General features: G+C 49.8%; 1 protein-coding gene and 1 long non-coding RNA gene across 4 annotated transcripts in view; one reads left to right on the top strand and one right to left on the bottom strand.

The window, feature by feature from the left end:
• Positions 1-14,504, bottom strand: part of LOC114485063 (uncharacterized) — a 17,040-nt gene extending 2,536 nt beyond the window's left edge. Inside the window, exons 1-2 of the long non-coding RNA XR_003678529.2 lie at positions 14,073-14,504; positions 13,178-13,235 (exon numbers count right to left, since the gene is read on the bottom strand). This is a non-coding gene — a long non-coding RNA (uncharacterized lncRNA). The remainder of the gene's footprint in view (positions 1-13,177; positions 13,236-14,072) is intronic.
• DNPEP (aspartyl aminopeptidase) lies at positions 13,870-23,505 on the top strand. 3 transcript variants are annotated; one of them, XM_024124769.3, is made up of 15 exons: positions 13,870-13,924; positions 14,525-14,618; positions 14,705-14,793; positions 14,889-15,002; positions 15,187-15,312; positions 15,530-15,660; positions 15,956-16,031; positions 16,143-16,250; positions 16,989-17,066; positions 18,050-18,133; positions 19,159-19,319; positions 19,721-19,760; positions 19,887-19,988; positions 22,828-22,995; positions 23,366-23,505. In XM_024124769.3, exons 2-15 carry the CDS (start codon positions 14,531-14,533, stop codon positions 23,414-23,416), a joined length of 1,416 nt encoding a protein of 471 aa, XP_023980537.1. In that variant the 5' UTR covers positions 13,870-13,924; positions 14,525-14,530; the 3' UTR covers positions 23,417-23,505. The 3 variants fall into 3 exon arrangements, with proteins under 3 accessions (XP_023980537.1, XP_028341341.1, XP_028341340.1); XM_028485540.2 differs by lacking the exon at positions 13,870-13,924 and adding an exon at positions 13,937-14,112; XM_028485539.2 differs by lacking the exon at positions 13,870-13,924 and adding an exon at positions 13,958-14,062.
• Positions 23,506-23,575: the final 70 nt, after the last annotated feature.

The following is a 23,575-nucleotide window of genomic DNA, read 5'->3' as shown; positions in this document are numbered from 1 at the left end:
CGCAGTGAGAGGCCCGCGTACCGCAAAAAAAAAAAAAAAAAAAAAAAAAAAAAAAAAAAAAAAAAAAGATGGGCCAGGCTCCCCCTCTGCCTTCCCCCAGGCTCCCCAGCCATCCTGGGTACCAGAATAGACCACTGACCACCTGCCCTGGGGGCTGGGAGGGACCACAGCCGGCGCTGCCACTCAGGCTGGGGGAAGGTATTGGGAAGGGGGAGCTGGGAATGCAGGAGGGTGCTCCAGGGCTCCAGGCCATTTCCAGCTGCTTCTCAGTGTAGTGCAACGGGCTCCCCACCAACACCCGACAGGCAGCCTGTGTCCCCACTCCCCAGCCTGGACGGGCTTGGAGTGCCAGACACCCTCTCAGGACGGGGCTACGGCTGAGTCTCTGCCCACAGCTTCCCCTCCTCTCCAGGTCACTCCTCTTCCCCTCCCCCTACCCCTCCAGGTCTGTCTCCACCTCCCCCAGGGTCCCTGCCCCCCAACCCCCAGCCGGGTTTGCTGGGTCTCTGCCCCCATCCCTCCCCCAGCTCCCTCTAAGTGAGGATGCCCTTGCTTGGGCCCTTGCTGACCCCACATTCCAGCCTTACTGGGGTCAGGAGGGCTTCCTGCCCGATGTGGGATCCCCGCCCCCACCCCTAGCTCCCGGCAGCCTCTCCTGGTCGTCCAGCCGCTGGCCCTTTGCTGCTCCCTTCTCGAACACCTCCCCCAGCCCCAGGCCCAATTTAGCTCCTTTAATCTTCCCTGTAATGCAATCCGACTGTTTCCTGAGCACACACTGCACTTCCCAAACTGCCGGTCCCTGGAGAGGGGCGGGGTGGAGGCAGGGTGGCCTCCGCTCTTCCCTGCACTGGAGCACCGCCCCACCTAGCCCCATCCCGGGCACTCCTGCTGTTCCCCTCTTCTTTTCCCCACCCCTAGGAGGCCCCAGGGAGCTCTGGCTGCGCAAGTCTCTGCCATGTGGACTCCGTAGTCCAGGCCTGACACGATCCTGATTCCTCACCACAAATTGTGAAACGCTTCATTTATTTAATTACATCATTTCAGGGGGAAAAGAAGAAACATTACTGTATGAAACGTACAAATGATCTGCAAGCCGTCTTCCAATTTCATATATGTGTAAATTGTTCAGTAACGATATTTGTGTAGCAGACTCTCTGCTTCTATCCAGTCTCCTTTTCAGCTTCTCGTGTATTCATTGTTTATGGTCGGTGCCCAAGGGCTTGGGTTCAGGTTCTTACTCCCAAACTGTATTTAGCTAGGGGGTTTTCAGTAAATTCTTCGGCTCCTTTAAGCCTCAGTTTTTCCTAAATAGCTAAAATAATTCACAATTGTAGTGAATATTAAATGAGATGATATATGTTTAAGGCGTTTAGCCCCTTATTGGATATTCAACCAGGACAGCTATCATTATTGTGATGATTTTTAAACTTTTGTTGAAATCTGGGCTCTCCAAGGGCAAGAGAGGTGGAGGAGAGCTGGTATTACATGGTTGAAGTGCCCTCCAGTGGCCATATCGGAAAACTGCAGGCTTCTGATGTGCTTCGGGAGTCGTTCCTTTGCTGGTCCAGGAACTAACTCAGCCACCCCCAGCCCGCTACAGGCTCATCCAACCCTCCTGGAATTCTTCACATTATCTTTCCTTTTACAGAGGCCCTAAGAGGCTTTTAAAAAGTACTTAATAGGATAAGAGACTAGGAGCAGAGCTTTAACCCAGGAAGGCTACAGCCTGGACATACACTGCCTCTCAAAGCTTGTGGGCCCAGGGCCCTGCGGCAGGGAGGTAGCTTGGTGAAAAGCTGTGTGCTGGGCACCGGTTCTCCTCTGACCTGGACACTATGGGATCTGGCCTGTGAGAGACCCCTCTTGCTGCCCACATCCAAAACTCTCGCATAGAACAAGTGTAGCACCTTCCAAGTATCTACTTCTGGGCTGTGACAGATTTGTGTTTTGTTCACCCTCCCTCCCTCCCTCCCTCCCTCCCTCTCTTCCTTCTTTCCTCCTTCCTTCCTTCCTTCCTTCCTCCATCCATCGATATTTATTGAACACTGGCTGTGTACCAGGCCCCACATCCTAGGTGCTGGGGGTTAGAAAGATCAATTTTAACACAGACAAAAACACAGCTGCCAAGAGTTGTTCACAATGTCCCAGACACCACATGCAGAGTTAATCCTTGTATCTGAGTGTTTACGGCTTCTCCGTGTGGCTGAGTGGGAGGGCAGAGGCAGGAACATCAGATCCAGGCTGCCTGATTTCTCCTGATGAAAGGTGTCCACAGTGGACGCTTTGTCTGGCCAGGTTTGAGGGCTGACTTCCTCCTCCCAACTCTGCTCCTCTGAGAAGTCCTCCCCATTTCAAACACTGACCAAACTCCTAGCTCCACTAGCACGGGGGTCCCTGAGCTCCCTTCCCTTCCCCTGCCACTTCCCTTTCCCCGGGGCTGAGAATCAGCCAATACTTAGCATCTAACCCCAGCTCACAGGCCAACTCCCCATTGTCCAGGACTGAGAGGAAGGAGCCTTCCTCCAGAGTCATTGCATGGGAGGGTGACTGGAGGTACCACCGTGTTTTTGGAAGATGTCAGGAACGGGAGGGAGGGCTGGGTTGGTGATGTGTACATGGTCCCTGGGACTCTCTTGCCTCCTTGAGCTGCCATCTCCCCTCCTTCCCTTCATGATCAAACTTCTCAAATGTCTTCCCACACCCCTGCTTGCTCCTAATTGTTTCATTTCCTCAGAATTCTTCCCAACTGTAGTAGCACAGGCTATTGGGCCCTCGCTGGGTCCCCTCAACTCCTAGACCAGTGCTGTCCAAATGAAATGTAACCGGGAGCCACATATGTCATTTCAAATGTTCTAGTAGCCACCTTTTAAAACGGTAAAAGGGGGCTTCCCTGGTGGCGCAGTGGTTGAGCGTCCGCCTGCCGATGCAGGGGACACAGGTTCGTGCCCCGGTCTGGGAAGACCCCACATGCCGCGGAGCGGCTGGGCCCGTGAGCCATGGCCGCTGAGCCTGCGCGTCCGGAGCCTGTGCTCTGCAACGGGAGAGGCCACAGCAGTGAGAGGCCCGCGTACCGCAAAAACAAAACAAAACAAAACAAAAAACAACGGTAAAAGAAACAGGTGAGATCAATAATATAGTTAACCCAATGTATCCAAAATATTATTATTTCAACATGTAAGCAATGGTCAAAAATTGAGATATATGAATATTTTGTCATAATCTGACATATACATTATTTTATACGTACAGCACCTCTCAATTCTGACTAACCACATTTCAAGCTGCTCAGGTGGCCGGTGGCTAGTGTATTGGGCAGTGCAGTTGCAGAACCTGCATTCACTACTTGGCATACACTCTTTCGCTCTGTGTGACTGATCATCTCATTTCCATGTGTCTTGTCTCCCCAGGGAGATTCAAAGTCCCCTGGGTCAGAGTCCTCACTTTTTCATCCCTGTATCTCCCATGGCACCTTAAAGCTGTGCGCCACACTCACGAGGCTCTGCAAGCACGTTTGCTGATGGGAGTGAGTGCTGCGGATTGATTTTTTTTTTTTTTTTTTTTTTTTTTTTTTTGCGGTACGCGGGCCTCTCACTGTTGTGGCCTCTCCCGTTGCGGAGCACTGGCTCCGGACGCGGAGGCTCAGCGGCCATGGCTCACGGGCCCAGCCACGCCCTGCGGCATGCGGGATCCTCCCGGACCGGAGCACGAACCCGCGTCCCCTGCATCGGCAGGCGGACTCCCAACCACTGCGCCACCAGGGAAGCCCGCGGATTGATTTTTGTGTTTTCGTTATGGCTGTAAATGGTGTGCTATAGATTGCTTCTATAGATGCACCCTGCTGCAGTATTAGCAGAAACAAGCAGCCTGGTTGTCCGCACAGGCAGAGCCCTGGGGCCGATGGGGCTCACCTACCAGGCCGGGGAAATCCTGCCAGACCACGTACCATTTCTCTGGCTTAAGAGCCTGTCATTGCCACCGTGGGCTCCTCCCTGCAACCCCATCTCCGTTAGACCTCAGATAGAGCCCTTGTCAGGGAGCATTACACGAAGGATGTGTCTCTGGCATCCCACCACCAGGCTGGGAGCTCCTCGGGACAGAAGAGGAGTTTTATTCAGATCGACAAGAGCCTGACCTGCAACAGGTGCACAAAACATATTTGGCAAATGAATAAATGAATGGATGGCTGGAGCCAGCCAAGCCTCTCATTCATGTACTCATGCACCCCAAAAAACCTTTGAGCACTTACTACATGTGAGGCACTGTGCTAGACACTAAGGACTCAGCATGAACAAGGCCGACGGGGGCTGTGCCTCCTGGAGCTCACAGTCTGAGCGGAGGAAATAGACCTCTGTAGCCTCCTGGAATGCAGGACAGCCTTCCCCAGGTCAAGGATCATCATTTAGACCCTTGGCCACAGAAGGCTAGACTGACCCTTGGGTGCTGTGAGGACCTTACTGTTTCAAATTGCATTGATGGTATCATAATGGGCCCTGTGGGAGAGACCAGGACCCTGCAGTTCAGAGCAGAGGGGCCAAGGCAGGGGGAGGAGCTGGTGGTGTACATTCAGCCTCTGACAGACCCGGCCTCAGCTCGGGAGGAGGCCAGCAGGTGACCACGGCGCTCAGCCTCTCCGCCACGTTCATTCCCAACAACTGGCTCCCAGGCTACCCTGAGGTAACCAGGGCTGCATTCTAGGCCTATATTCTCCTGTGGGAATGTCCCAGCCAGCGCAGAGCGCCATGCTGTGAGCCATGTACTGTCTCGGGGACTGGGGGGATAAAAAGATGAACAAGACTTCGTCCCTGTCCTCAAGCTGCTGACAAATTAGACCCTGAGCAAGTGGCTCGCCAGAACATACTCATCATCCTCTTGGTTAACTTTGGCAGAACAGTGTGCTAAGTGGTGATGGAAATACTCCAAACAGGGAATTCCCTGGCGGTCCAGTGGTTAGGACTCCACACTCTCACTGCTGAGGGCACAGGTTCAATCTCTGGTTGGGGAACTAAGGTCCTGAATGCCACACAGCGAGACCCAAAAAAAAAAAAAAAAAAGAAAAAAAGGAAATGCTCCAAACAGCCCAATCTAGTTCCCTAGCTTCTCTCCGTGTCACCCACAACAGGGCACTGAGCCCAAGGGCAGCCCACCCATTGGCACTCGTGGTTTGGGGAATCTAGATTAGTGTTTCTCAGAATGGTCTAAAGATAGAATTATTTGCAGCATGGTTAAAAAGGCACATCCCCCGGGGCTTCGTGCAAATCTTCCCAAGAAGAATTTTCACGTGTGGGGCTCGTGAATCTGCACTTTAAAAAGCACTCTAGGTATTCTTATCCTAAACACTGCCCTGGAGTGGAAATACCTACCATAGTCCCCAGGTCCCATATCTGGCTGCCCAGGGTTGGTTGCTTTCTCTGTCCAGAGATGGGTGTCAGCTTTTGATACTTTATTACTGAAGAAAAGCCCTGATTCAGAGGCTGCTGGTGGCCAGCTGTCAGGTTGGAAGGAGTCAGTAGCCACTGAGAACAGAATTCTCTAACTTTTCGATTCATCTATAAAATGCTTACTTGAGCAGACACTGTTTAAAGGCCATTAAAATACCAGACAAAGAATAAGCCAGTCCCTGGATCTTTATAGACATATTTACTCAAACCCAAGTGCTTGCAAAGAGTACATAATAGGGAAGAAAAATGAGCAGGCACCCCTAGAAATACGAACTGAAAGTAAACAGCCCTGTTCACCAAAATAAACAGGACAAATCCAGCGAGGATTAAATGACCTCTAGTCAGAGAGGTTCGGAGCCAGAAATGCCCCATCTTGGCTCCTAGAAGATGAGGTGAGGGTCTTTCCCTGCCACCTGGGGGCATGAGCCGGCTTTGCAGGGGCACATTAGGAGGTCAGGGCCAGGCCTGCAACGGCAGCCACTAGCCTTGGGGGTGTGAGTGCTGCCCAGAACTCCCCAGCTGCCTGCTACAGGGCCTGAAACCTCCAAGATTAAAGATCAAGAAGTGTGCCCTAAAACACCTCTGATGAAATGTGCATTTTCTGGAGGTGTAGCCCCTCAAGTCACTACTATCTGTGGTTTATTCATTAATTTCCTGAACATTTGTTTAGCACTTACTGTGTTTCAGGCCCTGTGCCAATCACTAAAGATATCAAAGTAAGGCATAAACCTGCCCTCAAGTTGCTCACAGTTTAATATGAGAGATAAGATTGAGAGATGATAGTAGCTAACTTTTTCTTAACCTTTTTTTTTAATTGAAGTATAGTTAATTTACTATGTTGTGTTAAGTTTCAGGTGTACAGCAAAGTGATTCAGATATACATATATATTCTTTCTCAGATTCTTTTCCATTATAGGTTATTACAAGATATTGAATATAGTTCCCTGTGCTGTACAGTAGGTCCTTTATGTTTACCTATTTTCTATATAGTAGTGTGTAATCATAGCTAACATTTACTGATCATTTATTATTTGACAAACAATGATAAGCACTTCACATGCATTATGTCATTTAATCCTCCTAGCATTATAAGGTTATGACTGTTATCTTCCCCCATTTTACAGATGAGGAAACTGAGGCTCAATGTCTGTGGTATGATGGTAAATGTTTAACAGTCAGCGTCTGGAGGAAAAGAACAAAGCCCTGATTTGTAGGATGTGCCAATTGTGGTGGTGTAAATACTCCCAGGCCGGCCTCAAGCCATCAGCCTGAAGTCACTGAATGTGGAGTTGGAAGGGGTGAGAGTGTGAGCTGGCTCCATCACAGCACTGCAAATGGCCAGTCAATGAAGGAGCCAGAACTTAAACCCAGGGGTGTCTGATCCTGAGCCCGTGTGCTTAACCACTTTGTTATACTGTCAATAACTACACAAGGTCATTGACATTTGAGAGGGGAAACATCTTAAGACCTATGTGACATGCTGGTTTTACAATGCTGCATAAAACTCCCAAGGTTAATAACCAGCACTTCCCTACATCTCTTTGTTTTTATCACAGGAACAGTTGGTTTTCTTTTGAGGGCCTTTTAAAAAAAACAAACTTTTTATCTTGAAATAATTATACATTCACAGGAGGTTGCAAAAATAGTACAGAGAGGTCCTGCGTACTGTTCACCTGGTTTCCCCCAATGGTTACATCTTACACAACTACAGTACAGTATCACAACCAGGCCAGTGACATTGGTGAAATGTGTGTGTACAGTTCTATGCCATGTTATCCAGGATTGTCAGACTTAGCAAATAAAAATAAAGGACACTCAGTTAAATTTTGTTTTTAGTGTAAGTATATCCCATGCAATATTTGGGACACACTTATATTAAGAAATTATCCTTTGTTTATCTGAAATTCAAACTTACCTGGGTGTCCTGTATTTTAACAGGCATCCCTAACTTTATCACATGTGTAGTCATGCAACCACTATTATAATCAAGATACAGGGCTTCCCTGGTGGCGCACTGGCTGCGAGTCCGCCTGCCGATGCAGGGGACGCAGGTTCGTGCCCTGGTCTGGGAGGATCTCACATGCCGCGGAGCGGATAGGCCCGTGAGCCATGGCCGCTGGGCCTGTGCCTCTGGAGCCTGTGCTCCGCAACGGAAGAGGCCACAACGGTGAACGGTGAGAGGCCCGCGTACCACAAAAAAAAAAAAAAAAAAAAAAAGATACAGGGACTTCCCTGGTGGCGCAGTGGTTAAGACTCCGCCCTCCCAATGCACGGGGCCCGGGTTCGATCCCTGCTCAGGGAACTAGATCCCGCATGCATGCTGCAACTAAGAGTTCACATGCCACAACTAAGGAGCCCGCCTGCCTCAGCTGAGACCCAGTGCAACCAAATAAATAAATAAATAAATATTTGTAAAAAATAGTCTGATCTAAAAAGTTTTTTAAAAAATCAAGATACAGAACCATTCCTCCACTATAAAGATGTTCCCTGCGCTGCTCTTTTAGAGTCACACCCATCCCTTCCCCCACCTTCCCTGGCCTTTGGCAGCCACTCCTCTGATCACCATGTCTATAATTTTGTCATTTTCTTCACTTAGCATAATGCCTATGAGATCCATCCAAGTTGTTGCAGTTATCAATAGTTTGTTCCTTTTTATGGCTGGGGAGTATTCTACGAGGGCCATTTCTCACAACTAACAATCACTTTAAGAAATTTCATCCACTCAATAAATATTCATTGTATATCTACTATGGGCCAGGTGCAGACATGAGGCATGGGGCGCTGGTTGCTGTCAGGGTTTGGGTTTTCACCAGACAAGTAAGCAGACCTAGAGCAAGCAAGGAACATGGACGTGTGTGCAAAGGAGTGATTACAGATGGAACACATGAGTTATGATGGGTCGGAGGGGAGTGGAGACGAGAAGAGTGAGGAACGGGGAAGAGGTAGGATCAATACTTTGCAGTTCTTGTGTAGGTGAGGAATTAATAGAGTTGGGTACCTTTTTCTGAGGGTTTCCCTACCTCATTCGCAGTTTATTTTTGTTTAAAATATCAATATCAAAAGAAACATTCCATCCGACACAAATGACACAATTTCTATACCAGAGGATAATATGGATTTTTTTTTAATAAACAGTGTAACTTTTTTAAAAAAATTTATTTGTCTGCGCCGGGTCTTAGTTGAGGCATGTGGGATCTAGTTTCCTGACCAGGGATCAAACCCCAGGCCCCCTGCATTGGGAGCACGGAGTCTTAACCACTGGACTACCAGGGAAGTCCCGATAATACAGCTTTAAGTGGGGTTTTTTAATTTTTATTTTTGGCCATGCCGCACGCTCGTGGGATCTCAGTTCCTGGGAACCCCCTAAGTAGGTGTTTTTAAACTGAAGGCTTTAGGGTTAAATGCTAACCAACAAATGCTTATCAACTCAGTCAGGGTACAGAAGAAAACAAAAATTATGGTCACAGAAAGTATTTAAAGATCATCTTTCCACCTGTTACTTTTTAGTTTAGTTTTTTAAAGTTTTAGTTTTCAAAACTTTTTATTTAGTTTTTACTTATTTAGTTTTTTAAAGTTTTTCTATGTACACACACATAGGAAAAAAAAGTGCAAAAGGATTCATAGGAATCCTTTTTATAGGATAAAGGAAGTGTTTCTTCTACCCACCTCCCCAGCCCTCAGCTACCCCATTTCTCCTTTCCAGAGTCAGTTACCATTTTTTTGTGGCTCCTAACATACATTAAATACATAAGAATATGTGTGTATCTGTGTATTTATACTCACAAATGACAGCATACCATAACAGCTATTCTGCAACACCTTGTTTTTTCACTTAGTAATATATCTTGGAAATTGTACCTGTAGAGGCACTTCATTATTTGTAACTATATAAAATGCTTTTCAAACCTCCCTCCTAGAACATGATTGGTTGAAAATTATAATATTGCCTGAGCTACTCATCTCAAGGCATCCTGGGATTTGCAGTTCTTACTCAGCTGAGTCTTACTTGGAAAACAGGACTGGAGCAGAAGACACGTGTTGGAAACTAAAGTGCCCTTCCAACAACAACGTAAGAGAACAAATTGTACCGTGTTATGCAAGACCCTATCATCCTACCCAGAAGCAAATTATTTACTTATTGAAACAACCAAGATATCTACCAGCAATGAGATACCCAGCGCTGTCTTGGCATCAGGAAATCAAGATCATCTGATTCGGCCCCTCACTGCATCCATTTTAGCAGACAGGGCAGGACACACACACACACACACACTCCACATGCCTTCTCTTCCTTAGAGCTTTGCTTTGGTCTTCTGTATCCCAAATACATTATGTGACAAATTACTACTTAGGAACCTTTTCTCATAAACTGATGGATCAGAAAGGACCCACATATCAAGTAACTCACACTGAAATGTGTCACCTACTGCTATGTTAACTCACAGGCATTAAACCAAGAAGATAAATGAATAACGGGAGCAGTGTAAACACCAACTAAGGGCTGGTAGGGAAGGTTTTCTCTGGAGGCTGAGGGCAAGAATGATTCTCAGAGACTTTTTTTTGGATAGCCGAGGTCCCCCCCTTGACTTTTCACTTCATACTCAATACCATTTCCTTATCCAGAGATGAACACTCTCCTTCCAAACCTCTTTCCATGAATTTACATACATATTTATATAAAATCTAGGAATTTAGCTCACTGTGAGAGTTTTACCAAAATACTCTTGTCCTATAAATATTATTCTGGAAATTACTTTTTTTTTCACTCAATAAATTTGGCCCTTTTTCCTATGATAATACAAAAAGATTGACCTCACATTGTTTTTTACTGCCATACGGTACTCTGAAACACTGTCTCAAACTTTAATGTGAATTCAGATCATCTAGGGATCTTGTTAACATGCTGATTCTGATTCGGTAGGTCTGGGGTAAACCTTGAGATTCTGAATCTCTGAAAAATTCCCAGGTCAACGAATCACAACTTGAGGAACAAAGGTGTAGAGTATGGGTGAAGTTGTGTGGTAGAACCGACTTGGACCAGCTCATAAGAACTGATTGTCAAATTTCCGGGAATTTTGTGGTCCTATTGTGAAACACAGCAATCATTAAAAGTGAAATTATTTAAACTTACAATTAAGTAAATTCTATTACAAACAGAGATAATAAATACTCAAAAATCATCACTTTCCTAATTATTTTACTATAAATCTATGTTCCTAAGGTTATTTGTGTCTATTACATCTGTTTGGTGGAAATCTACACAATGGTGTACTTTTCCACATTCCTTCCCAACTCCACATTCAGTTCACGTTGGTAGCTTAGAATCAGCCACGGGTAGTGTTCACACCACAGAAATTGGGTAGAAAAGCATACTCCATTACTCCAAGCCTCCTCCGACATTTGATATTACCAATCTTTTTCATTTTTGCTAATCTGACAAATCAAAAATGGTGTCTCGTTTTTAACTTGCATTTCCGTGGTTACAGTGGGATTGGGTCATGCATGTGCTCATTCCTAGGGATTTAATAGTATTTCTTGTTCTTGTAAATAAGATCTTTTTACTATTATATTTTCTGGTTGATTACTGTACAGGAAAGCCGATGATTTTTCCAATCAGCCCTCCCCTTCTTCCAGTTCTAACAGCTTGTCTGTTTATTTTCTTGCTAATCAAATAATCTACAAACAGTGACAGACTGTGCTTTTCTCTATATAATTGTTTGTTCTGTGACACTGGCTCTGACTGAAGGTCCACACTGACTACCAGTGATAACAGCTCATCAGTACCTTGCTTCTGATTTGAACAGGGACACTTCTATATTTCCCTACTAATGTCTGCTGTAGATTTCTGGTTCCTTAAGAGGATTTGGGGTTTTTTTGTTTGTTTTGTTTTTGTTTTGGCACGCTTGAACCTGCCCCCTTGGCAGTGAAAACTCGGAGTCCTAACCACTAGACCGTCAGGGAATTCCTGGTTTTGTTTTTATTAAGACTGGCTGTGCCATTTTTCAAACATTTAGTTTCACTTTCTAAGTTTTGCATTTTGTTGATATTTGAATTGCTCACCTTAACATGTACTCTTTTTTTAGCTATCAGACAATGCACTTTTATTTTTATTTGAATTAAGTTTTATTTTCACTTTTTAAAAATTGAAATATAGTCGATTTGCAATGCTGTGAACATGTACTCTTTTTTGTGATCAGAATGTTAAAGATTTTTAAGTCCCTCTCCCTTACTCCTGTTTGTATCCCTGTTTTGGCTCTTGTCACCGTCCTTGAGTGTGTCCCTTCCCCAGCAGCCAGCCTCTGGCTCCTCAGAGAACAAGAATGTTCTCTCCATGTTCCACTCAGCGGTGAAACTTTATACATAATGGCATTGCAGTGAATGGTTGGGGAATGCCATGAACTTAACCCATCACCTAGTGTGTACATCCCTGAGTACTCCATTGCAATATCAACTCCTTTGAATTGAGGGCTGCAGGATCCTTCCAACTACTCCCCACTCCCCTGACATTCCTACTCCAGTACATAAACGGCAGATTGCTCCATCGACCTGTAATCCCTGGAATGTTGATAACAACCCTGGTAGCTGGCCCCTGTTTTGAACCTAGGGGCCACCAAAGTCCTGATCAGAATCGATGGCTAGGCAGGGGCCTGGGGTTTTATTTATTTTTAACTAATTTTTAGTAGAGGATAGTTGATTTACAATGTTGTCTTAGTTTCTTCTGTACAGCAAAGTGAATCAGTTATACATATACATATACCCACTCTTTTTTAGATTCTTTTCCCATATAGGTCATTACAGAGTATTGAGTAGAGTTCCCTGTGTTATACAGTAGGTCCTACTTAGGTACCTATTTTATATATAGTAGTGTGTATAAGTCAATCCCAATCTCCCAATTTGTCCCTCCCCCCCTTCCCCCTTGGTAACCATGTTTGTTTTCTACATCTGTGACTCTATTTCTGTTTTGTAAATAAGTTCATTTTTACCATTATTTTGGATTCCACATAAAAGTGGTATCATATATTTATTTGTCTTTCTCTGTCTGACTTACTTCACTCAGTATGACAATTTCTAGGTCCATCCATGTCGCTGCAAGTGGCATTATTTCGTTCTTTTTATGGCTGAGTAATATTCCATTGTATATATGTACCACATCTTCTTTATCCATTCCTCCATCGAGGGACATTTAGGTTGCTTCCATGTCCTGGCTATTGTAAATAGTGCTGCGATGAACACTGGAGTGCATGTATCTTTCCGTATTATGGTTTTCTCCGGATATATGCCCAGGAGTGGGATTGCTGGATCATACGGTAGCTCCATTTTTAGTTTTTTTAAGGAACCTCCATGCTGTGTTCCATAGTGGCTGTACCAGTTTACATTCCCACCAACAGTGTAGGAGGGTCCCCTTTTCTCCACACCCTCTCCAGCATTTATTGTTTGTAGATTTTTTGATGATGGCCCTTCTGACTGGTGTGTGTCTGGGGTTTTATTTATTTATTTATTTTAAATTTATTTATTCATTAATTTATTTTTGGCTGCGTGGGGCCTTCATTGCTGCATACGGACTTCAGTAGCTGTAGCGCGTGGGCTCAGTAGTTGTGGCACAGGGGCTTAGTTGCTCCGCGGCATGTGGGATCTTCCCGGACCAGGGCTCAACCCCATGTGCCCTGAATTGGCAGTGGATTCTTAACCACTGCGCCACCAGGGAAGTCCCTGCCTGGGTTTTTTAAATTGCTACTTACCACTCTTGACACAGGAATACGGGAATTGCCTCCAAGAACACATGGAGTTTGTCTTTTTCTGTCGTTTTAAGAAGAGCAAAGAGTACAGATGTCAAAGTCAAATTCCAGATGTATCCAAACAGCTATGTGATCTTGGACAAGTCATTAATTTCTCTGTTGCTTACGGACCTCCCGTGTAACGTAACATTTACCAAGAAAAAAGCCCAGTAAAGGTCTGAAAGTGGGTTATTCCAGGCCCCGGGAATCAAATTAATTGAGTCCAAACCCCACCTCTGCCACTTACCACCTTGGACACGTTACTCGTCTCTGTATTTCGGTTTGGTCATGTATAAAATGGGGACAGTAAAGATATAAAATTGATAGGGCAGTGGTGAAGATTAAACAAGCTAGCTCATTAAACTTTATCATAAAGCTAAAACTTATTGTGAACCCTCCATGAACATTAGCCACGTTGCTTTTATTATCACCAGGGTGCCTGTGGAGAGAGAGAGCACTTTGTACAGCACTCGTCGGCCCAGGTGAGCTAGCAGGGACGTTTTTACCTGGATTCCCTGACCCGGGGGAGGGGCGGGGGCTGGCGGTTCCCGGCTGTCCTAGCACCTCCCGGTCGGCAGAGGGCGCCCGCTACCACCGTGGAGGGGGCGGGGCGGGCGGGGCGAGCGGCGGGGGCGGGGCGGGACGGGGAGGGCGGTGGGAGTGGGGGCGGGCCGTGCGAGCGGACTCAGGCCCACGCGTAAGGCCGTGCAGGTAGGTGGCCATCGCTCGCCCCGCACGAACTTCGATCGCAGACCCGGCCAGGCGCCCGCTCGGGCCCAAGCTCAGACGCGCGCTTGCTGACGTGGGGGTTCCGCCCGACCCTAAACGAAACCGAAAGTCCGGCCCCGGGTGACCTTACCTTCCTGGGGTTGTTAAAGGGTGGCCTGCGAGACACCGAGGTGGGGTGTTCCCTAGAGAACAGGGCTTTGGTTCCGGGATGAGATCGCGCGCTTGGTACAGGCCGGCCCAGAGTTAGGGGCCCGATTGCGAGCTCGGAGTTTGGGAACTGACCGGGATTTCCAGCTGGTCGGGCACTTGGGGCGGGACTTGCGGGGCTGGGCTGAAGCTCGGATTCGGGGGCGCGCCGTCTGGGACGAGCTGGGCGGGGAGCGCAGCGCGGGTTGTGGTACTTTGGGGGTTGGTTGGTTGGCTGGAGGCCCGGCATCTGCGTCCCTCGGTGGGGAAAGGGGCTGAAGCAGAGGTCTGAGCCTTGGAGCGGTCATTTCGTGGGGATTGGCTGGGACAGTTCCCGAAGCTTAGATAGATCAGAGGTCCTAGACCTCGTAGGAATCTGAGCGCCCCCTCCGCTAGGTGGCCATGAGCAGCAGGGCCCGCAAGGAGGCGGTGCAAGCAGCGGCCCGGGAACTCCTCAAGTTCGTGAACCGGAGCCCCTCTCCTTTCCACGGTGAGTGACCAGGGCAGCCGAGGCAGGTGGGGGCCTGTGTGCCTCCTACCGGTTTCCATCGCTGTGAGAGGGTTCTTTCCCTACAGCTGTGGCCGAGTGCCGCAACCGCCTCCTCCAGGCTGGCTTCCATGAACTCAAGGAGACAGAGAGCTGGGATATCAAGCCCGAGAGCAAGGTACTAGGGTGGGGTGGGAGAGGCAGGAACCTAGGCTGGGGCTCGAAGTCCTGCGCCAGCTGGCTGGCTAATCCAACTCAAAACCGCCACCCCAGTACTTCCTGACCAGGAACTCCTCTACCATCATCGCATTTGCTGTGGGTGGCCAGTATGTTCCTGGCAACGGTTTCAGCCTCATTGGGGCCCACACGGACAGCCCCTGCCTCCGGGTAAGGAACTGGGGCTGTGCTGGGGAGGGGAGGCATCAGGGGGTGAGCAGGGAGGAAGACTTGTCATCCCCTTCCTCCACACTTGGGGCTCTTCTCTGTCACTTAGCTTGTCAGCCGTCTGTCTCATCTCCGAATCGTGTCGGGTGGCCTTCGCTGAATTCTTATTCCCCATCGTCCCACCCAGGTGAAACGGCGGTCTCGCCGCAGCCAGGTGGGCTTCCAGCAGGTTGGTGTGGAGACCTATGGTGGTGGAATCTGGAGCACCTGGTTTGACCGTGACCTGACCTTGGCTGGACGTGTCATTGTCAAGGTGGGAACTGGGGTTGGATGTGGGAGCCTCTCAGCTTCAGCTGCCTGACCATTGACTGTCACTTTCCTTCAGGGAACCTGTAGAGAGCCCCCCGGGGAAGGGGTGTAGGGGCAGTACAGGTCAGAGGACCACCTTGGTTAGTCTGGGTGAAGTGGGGGATTTAACCAACCGCAGTCGGGGGAGGGCACCCTGGGCTGACCCGCCTGTTTGGCCGCAGTGCCCCACCTCAGGCCGGCTGGAGCAGCGGCTGGTGCACGTGGACCAGCCCATTCTTCGCATCCCGCACCTGGCCATCCATCTGCAGCGAAATGTCAATGAGAACTTTGGGCCCAACGTGGAGATGCACTTGTGAGACTGGAGTGGAGGCTGTGGTGACTGGGAGGGGTAGGGTGTGGCACCAGGTGATGGAAGGGGCCCTGCTGGGACCTGGGAGACCGCTACCTAATGGTGGCCACTGTCAGGCTCTACTCTTGGGACCCAGCTGATGTCCAAGGGCCCTCTCAGCTCTGCCATGTGAGGAGCGAGCTGGGAATTGAAGGACCAGGGCAGTTCCCCATCAGGGGATGCCTGAGCCCAGGGGTGTCCCGCCCTGCCGTGTCCTCCGCTCCTCCCCACACACACCCCCTCACGTGTCTCCCCACAGGGTTCCCATTCTTGCTACAGCAGTCCAGGAGGAGCTGGAGAAGGGGACTCCTGAGCCAGGCCCTCCCAGTGCTGTAGTAAGAGTCTCCTGCTCATGGGAAGGGGTGAGCAGGGCAGAGGAGACTGGTCCTCTGAGAAGGGGAGAGAGGGAGGAGCGGACCCCCTCCCAGCATCCTTCTGCCCTGCAGGATGACCGGCACCACTCAGTGCTCATGTCCCTCCTCTGTGCCCATCTGGGGCTGAGCTCCGAGGACATCTTGGAGATGGAGCTGTGTCTTGCGGACACTCAGCCTGCGGTGAGAAGCAGCTGCAGGAACTCGTGGGTGGGGACCTCTGGGATCCCAGCATGTGCCCTCAAGCGCTCGTCACCTCTGCCAGTGCCCCAATTACTCTCTCGCCTGTTTTCCCAGTAGACACCACCCCACTCTGCTTCCAGGGCAGTGGGTCTCAAAAAGGGCAGGTTTCCCACTTCAGACTTGCCTCCTTGACTGTGTAGGGTGGGGTTTGGGCATCAGCTTTCCACAGATTCCCCAGGAGTTTCTGCTACAGGGGTCCCTGTCCACTTTGACCTGTGCTGGCTCCAAACCTCTAAGGACAAGAGGCCTGGATGTGGCCCTCCTCTTCCTGGAGCCTGTCCTTGTGTCTCCCAGGTGCCGACAGTAGGGGATTGCTTTGTCTTTGGACGCTCGGCCTTGTTTGAACATGCGCCGTTTCTGTTTCTCATCTGGTCTCCTCTGTTTATTTCCTTACTTTTCCTTCTTTTCTTGTTCAGTCCCTCCCTTTTCCTGTCCCTCAGGAACTGGTCAGGAACTACGGGCCTCCACCCTCCCATCCCTCAGCTCCAGCCCGGCGCTTCTCCATTCTCTGCTCAGCTCTGCACAGCGGGCTCCTAATGCTTGCTCTAGGCCAGGGGCTGGGAGAGGTTGCACAAGGGACCAAGGAGACTCGCTCAAGCACAGGCCCTCTGGGGCTGGGAGAAGAGGGAGAGTCCGGGGCAGGGGATGAAGCTCAGGATGACTGTCCTGTCTTTCTAGGTCCTGGGTGGTGCCTATGAGGAGTTCATCTTTGCCCCTCGGCTGGATAATCTGCACAGCTGCTTCTGTGCCCTGCAGGTGAGGAGCCGGGGCACCCCCAGGAGCCCTGGGGCGGGGGGACCGCTCAAGCTCTATGGGTCATAAGAAGGCTCCTGGTGCAGGGTGGACCACGGGGAGGGGCCTAAGTGCTGCAGTGTCAGCATCGCTCCTCTTGGCCCCATCCTTGCACTGGCCTGGGGCCAGGGGCTGAGGTAGGGGAAGGCTGAGAGGTTGTTTAGGGCGTCACAGTGTCTCGTCCTAACCCTGCTCCTGTTGCTTCTCCTTTAAGTTAATCTCTGCTTCACAGGAAAGGCTCTCGAATCCCATAGGGCAGCATCGTTCTTCTGTCTCTGCTCCCTGCTCGCCTTCCCCGCCAAGCCGTGGCTTAAGCCCATCCCGCCGTCTCTGAGCCTTGGGATCTCAGTGGTGTGGTCTCTCCTCCTCCTGGTCACCTTGATATTCCCTACCATCCTGCTACCCTGGTTACTTCCCTCTCTTTCTCACGTCTCATCCCTGTTCCTCCCTCTGTCCTTTTCATACTCTCCTTTGTGCCCCATCCTGTTCCTGGAGACACACTTTGGGCTGTAATTGAGACCAGGGCCAGACGTGGGACCCATATCCACTTGTGCAGCCAGCCAGCCAGTCGTGTCACCTTGACGGAGTCACAGTCTCCTCTTTGGACCTCAGTCTGTTCGCTGAGGCCAGTTAGTTTACGTGATCTGTGTGGTCCTTCTGACTTGCCAGGATTCTCAGCCCTTCCCCTCCGTCTTCCACATCCTCCTGCCTTTGTGTGTGGGAGAACAGTCAGAGAGGGGTTTCTCCATCCCATTGTGAAGGGCCCTGCACGTCTTGTCACCAGGCAGCGCCCTGCGAGATGCAGGCCAGTGACAGCCAGAGCCCGCTTCACTCCAGCCACGACGGTGGGAAGCAGGCGGTCGAGGGTGAACCCCCGAGGTGCTGGTGTGCTGAGTTACGGAAGGAGGAGCGGGGAGGATGATTCCCTGGTTCTCTCCCCAAACTAGGCCTTGATCGATTCCTGCGCAGCCCCTGCCTCCCTGGCCGCGGATCCTCACGTACGCATGATTGCCCTGTACGACAACGAAGAGGTACGTGAGGGGGTCTGGGGAGGGTCACCTCTGGGGAGTCTTCTGTAGCCAGCCGCGCCCAGCAGCCACGGCGAGCCAGGGCTATTCTGGAGGCTACAAAGACAGGTGGGACGCTGCCTGTGCTTCCTCAGCGCTCAGTGTCCCCTCTGGATCAGCACGTATGTGCTCTTAGCGTGACCACACCTCCCACGTCTCTCTGTGTGCCGTGTGGTGAGCTACGCGAGGACAGGGACTCTGCCCTTTCACCCTGGTGGCCCCAGGACTCAGCCCAGGCTGGGTCCTCTCCTTGTGTGCTTGGGTTAGGGTGCGGGCTTAGATGCCATGGAAGAGCCTGCACGGCTGCACAGTTCTCTCCAGGTAACCGCACAGGTCAGAGTTAGCAGTTCAGGACAGGTCTCTGCCACCCCAAACACATGGTGTCCATCTCAGGGTCCAGGGCGGCTGTCCAGCTTCTGCTACCGTGTCTGTACTGAGTTAGGAAGGAAGAAAAGGGCAAAGGGGCAGTGTCCGCCCATCCTTTTAAGGGCATGACCCACAGGTGGCATTCATCACTGCCTGCATTCCCTGGAACTTGGCATAGCCATGTTTAGCTGCAAGGGAAGCTGGGAGTGTCATCTCTAGCTGGGCGGTCCGATGCTCAGCTGCAACTCGGGTGTTCTGTTACAGAAGGGATCATGGACAGTTAGCAGCCTCTGTCACATGCATGAAAGAAGATTGACCAGTTAGGTGGGGCACCTGTGCTAAGGCCCAGATGTGAGGGTCAGGGGAGAAGGAAGGGAGCCAAGAAGGGAAGTAGACTGGAAAGTGCTATTTCGGCCCCGGAGATGGCCGAGGATCAGTTTGGCCCCAGGTCACCATCAGCTTTTTGGTGGCACGGGGTTGGGAAGTTGCTGATAACAGCCCACATTCCCCACCCACTGACTCAGTGGGGTCCTGGGCCAGTCTGGGTAGTGGGCCCCTCTGCCTGGCCTCCAGCTCCAGCCCCCGAGCCCGGACCCCTGGAGCCAGGCCTTTGCTATCGCCAGGTGGGGTCGGAGAGCGCACAGGGCGCACAGTCACTGCTGACGGAGCTGGTGCTGCGGCGGATCTCGGCCTCGCCCCAGCACCTGACGGCCTTTGAGGAAGCCATCCCCAAGTCCTACATGATCAGCGCAGACATGGCCCACGCTGTGCACCCCAACTACCTGTGAGTCTCCCGTGCCAGGCACGCAGCCCTCACACAGCCGGAGACCCGAGCGTGACCTGCCTTCGGGCTCAGCCCTGGGCCTGGACCTCGGCCTCTCCCCTTCCCCTTCCCCCTCATTCTGCCAGGAGGTTCAGAGGGGACTTCATTTTGACTGCTCCAAGGCTCAACTGGGTCAAAGTCATGGGTGCCTAACCAATCCAAATAGGTTCTATCTGCAAATCTATCTCCATCTGTAGCTGGAGGCTGCCTGGAGCACTGTGTTTAGCGTGATTCTCAGGTCCTGCCGGGCTGGGTGGGCAAGAATGCTGTGATCCAGTAGTGATGTCTGCTATGGGAGAGTGGTGGGTGTTGACAGGCCCAGCTCCTGTTTGCCATCCCCGTCCCTTCTCTGTCTCTTACAGGGACAAGCATGAGGAGAACCACCGGCCCTTATTCCACAAGGTGAGGAGCTCCTGCTTCTCCTTAGGGGACTTGGAGGCCTGGCTGGTTCCGGGCCCTAATCTTGTTCCCTCTGGGCCTCTCACCCATCTCTTCCTCACTCTTGACTCCTGGTTTTGCTCTCCCCAGGGCCCTGTGATCAAGGTGAACAGCAAGCAACGCTACGCCTCAAATGCGGTTTCAGAGGCCCTGATCCGAGAGGTGGCCAGCAATGTCGGGGTGCCCCTGCAGGTGAGGGTGGGCCCTACCTGGGAAGGGGTGATGGAGGGGGTGGGGGGGCACAAGCAGATGGCTCCCCAATGAGGGGAGCCTTGTAGGTTGTCTTTAGTGGGGGGTGTGTCCCAGTAGAGTGAGGAGCATTGGGGTTTGGATATAGGCAGAGCTGGGGTCAATGCTGGTTCTGCCATGGTTCTGGTCTGTGACCTTGGGCTCATCTCCTAATATGCCTTGATTTCCAGTTTCCACACCTGTAAAATGGAATTCAAGGTACAGTGTGCTCATGGCACATAGTGGGTTAGTCCTGCCTTTTCCCTACCCAGCACCCCCAGCTCCTCTGTGTCTCTCTTACACACCCTGGTGGCTTCCGTTAGAGAAGTTCAGGGCCGAGAAACCTGGAACTCATCATCAATGGCACGTCTAGTCGAAGAGAACGAGAGAGGGAGATATGCAATACATAATACACATGTTAGGGTAATACATATATCAGGGACTGGGGCTCAGGTGGTCCAGTGACAGACATAGCAGGCGGGTCCTGGTGAGTCCGGACTAGGACCCTGCAATCCTGATCCCCAGCCTAGGGCTCTCTCTGCCGCACAGTGCCACGCCCCCCTTGTAGAGCTGAGTTGTTCCATTCTCAGGAAGGCCTCTCTGAGGAGGTGACACTTGAGCTGAGACCTAAGTATTGAGAACAAGGCAGCTAGGAGCGAATAGCATCCCTGCCAGAGGGAACAAGGGCAGAAGCTCCCAGGGGCACAGGAGTGAGCTTGGTCTACGAGGAGGAGCCAGAGCCAGAGTGGTGGAGCCAGGGTGAGAGCAGCAGGGAGACGGGGGAGAAGCCTGCCCAGGCCAGTCATGCAGGGCCTCCTAGGCTGTGGAAGGGTGTTTGGATTTTCTTCTAAGGCAGTAGGAAGATGTTAGGGGATTTTTCTTTAATGGCTTACAGCAGAAGCAGGATGTGTATACTTTAGAAAACATAAATGGAAATGAGAAAATAAAACAATCCCCAGAGATTTGTGTATATTCTTCCAGATTTTTTTCTATGTATATACTTAACACACATTTTTTTTAAAAAGTGAAATCATTTTAGATATATCTTTTGCTTTACTTTTTCACTCAGTATTCTCCACCTTTCCATTTCAGTGAATTTTTTGTTTCAGTAAATATATATCTCATTTAATGTACAGATCATTTTCAATTCTCCCCAGTTTTCCCCAAAACATTCTTTACAGTTGTCTGTCCCACTTTAGTTTCCAGTTCAGGACCACAAGTTATATCTGGTTGCTAATCTAGCACAGCTACACTGCCTCCTTTTTCTTTTTTTCTTTTTCTTTAAATAACATTGACTTGTTGAAGAAACCAGGCTGGTCATCCCTTATAATTTTTTCCTGGATTTGCTTCCTCTTGGCGTCATTGAGCTTGTGCCTCTAGCCCCTGTATCTCCTATAATCTAGAATTCATATCTAAAGGGTCGGTGGATTCAAGTTAAACATTTTTGGCCAGAAGACATCGTGACTAGTGTGTTCTTCATGTTGTGTCATCCACATATTATCTGGGTGACTCACTCTTAGCGATAATAAGATTGATCACCGGATTTGGGGGGATGCCCTCAAAATCCCTCCACCATCTGGAGGTTTTCCTCTTTTGATTGGATAGTAAACCTGTACAAGTGATGAGTTCCCCATCAACAGGAAAGGTGTCTGGTTTTAACACCAATTGATAATCTTTGCCTAAATCCATAATTTCGTTCAAGTTTACTGAAAAATGCCCCCCCATTCTTTTATTCCTTTTATGTTTATTAGCTGTCATTCTTCTGTGAAGTAGAACTTTCCCCCATCAAGAGGGCCATTTGGTTATTGTGAATTATGGTTCCTCCTGGAAAGACAGGACAAATGTTATTCTTTCCCTTAAATAACCACTTTTCAAGGTGAGGTGTTTTAATGGCTGCCTCAAATGCTGGCAAATACGAGGATTTTTTTTTTCCTTTTCCTTTTTTGATGATCATTATGTACAATCATAGATTTTTCATTGGTTCAGTTTCGTTGGTTCAATGTGAACCTGGTCCACTGTAATCATGTTATTTCATGCTCAAATTGTCATGACTTTGACCAGTGGGAGTCCTTTCAACATAACTCCTGTGGCCTTTGTCATGACTCTGGAAAGTTGTCTTGCTTTTTGGCACAATAAGAAATTGCAGGCTCATCTTGTTCATTTCTCTCCCCAGACTTGGTAGCTTTGCATGGATGTTAGAGACCGAAGTCTGGCACCATGAGTGTTCATTGTTACTGGGGGCGGGGAAATGCTTTGGAGCCATTTCTATGGACATGGCTAGGAAAAAAATATATGTATTTTAAAAAACATGAGTTAATACTGTGATTCTCATTTTTTAAGAAAGAATAGTTATTACTTACTTTATTTGGTTTCGTAATTCTCTTTTCCTTTATGTGGAAAATCTTTTTTTTTTTTTTTTTTTTTTTTTTTTTTTTTTTTTGCGGTACGAGGGCCTCTCACTGCTGTGGCCTTTCCCGTTGCGGAGCACAGGCTCCGGACGCGCAGGCTCAGCGGCCATGGCTCATGGGCCTAGCCGCTCCACGGCATGCGGGATCCTCCTGGACTGGGAGGGTGGTGGTAATGCAGGTGCAGAGAATGCGACCAATTCAGAATCTACTGTCCTTTGGGCCTGCCATTTAGTGTTGGCTTTGTGATTTTATGCTGGTCACATTCACTATCTGAGGAGGTCGAAGTGGACGATGTACCAGACCCCTTTCAGCCCTGCAGTTCTAAGGTGACTTCCTCCTGGGCCTTAATAAACACACATCTCACGTTGCTCATGAACCTCTCCTCCTCTCCCCAGGATCTCATGGTCCGGAATGACTCTCCCTGCGGGACCACCATTGGGCCTATCTTGGCTTCTCGGCTGGGGCTGCGGGTGCTGGATTTAGGCAGCCCCCAACTGGCCATGCACTCCATCCGGGAGACAGCCTGCACCACAGGAGTACTCCAGACCCTCACTCTCTTCAAGGTGACTCCCACCCCACCCGTCACCATGGCAACTGGGCTCCTTCCCCATCTAGTGCCCGGATTGGCTGCTGGGGCAACATCACCGTCACTAAGTGGCTGGCCTACGTCATGGGGCTGGTTGTCTTGGTGCCTACCGTGTAGGAAAAGAAGGGTCCCCATTCTTTCAAGGCACAGGGGCCCTGATCAGCCCCCAGAGGATAATGAAATGTCAGAGAGGGGCTCAGGGATGGGAAGCCTGGGGCAGCTGTCAAGTGTGTGTGAGACAACTATGCCTTCCTCTCTAGCTGGGGCCATGTTGGTGGACGGTGAGCAGTGGGGCACCCCCATCTGGTCTCCACTAATCTCAAATTCCATGTTGCCTACTATTTTAGGGCTTCTTTGAGCTTTTCCCTTCTCTGAGCCGTAACCTCCTAGTGGATTGAGGCCTCTTGGAAAGACTTCTCTTGCGCTTGAGAGGGGAAGTTCTCGGCTGAGCTGAAGCTGGATTATTAAAGTGGATTTTTCACTCAAACTCATTCTGTTGTGCTTCTTTGGAGGTTGGAGGCGTGGGCGTTCAGCCGGCTTAAACCTCTGGAACCAGA

This window comes from Physeter macrocephalus, unplaced genomic scaffold (genome assembly GCF_002837175.3).
Source record: "Physeter macrocephalus isolate SW-GA unplaced genomic scaffold, ASM283717v5 random_436, whole genome shotgun sequence".
Taxonomy (NCBI): Eukaryota; Metazoa; Chordata; class Mammalia; order Artiodactyla; family Physeteridae; genus Physeter; species Physeter macrocephalus.
This window is presented reverse-complemented; position numbering and strand designations above follow the sequence as displayed.

Bases quoted from the DNA above. Each gene is read 5' to 3' on its own strand.
- DNPEP (XM_024124769.3), top strand. From the start codon at position 14,531: ATGAGCAGCAGGGCCCGCAAGGAGGCGGTGCAAGCAGCGGCCCGGGAA. The intron at 17,067-18,049 runs GTGAGGAGCCGG...TCCCCAAACTAG, and splicing joins GCTGCTTCTGTGCCCTGCAG to GCCTTGATCGATTCCTGCGC. The intron at 19,989-22,827 runs GTGAGGGTGGGC...TCCTCTCCCCAG, and splicing joins ATGTCGGGGTGCCCCTGCAG to GATCTCATGGTCCGGAATGA.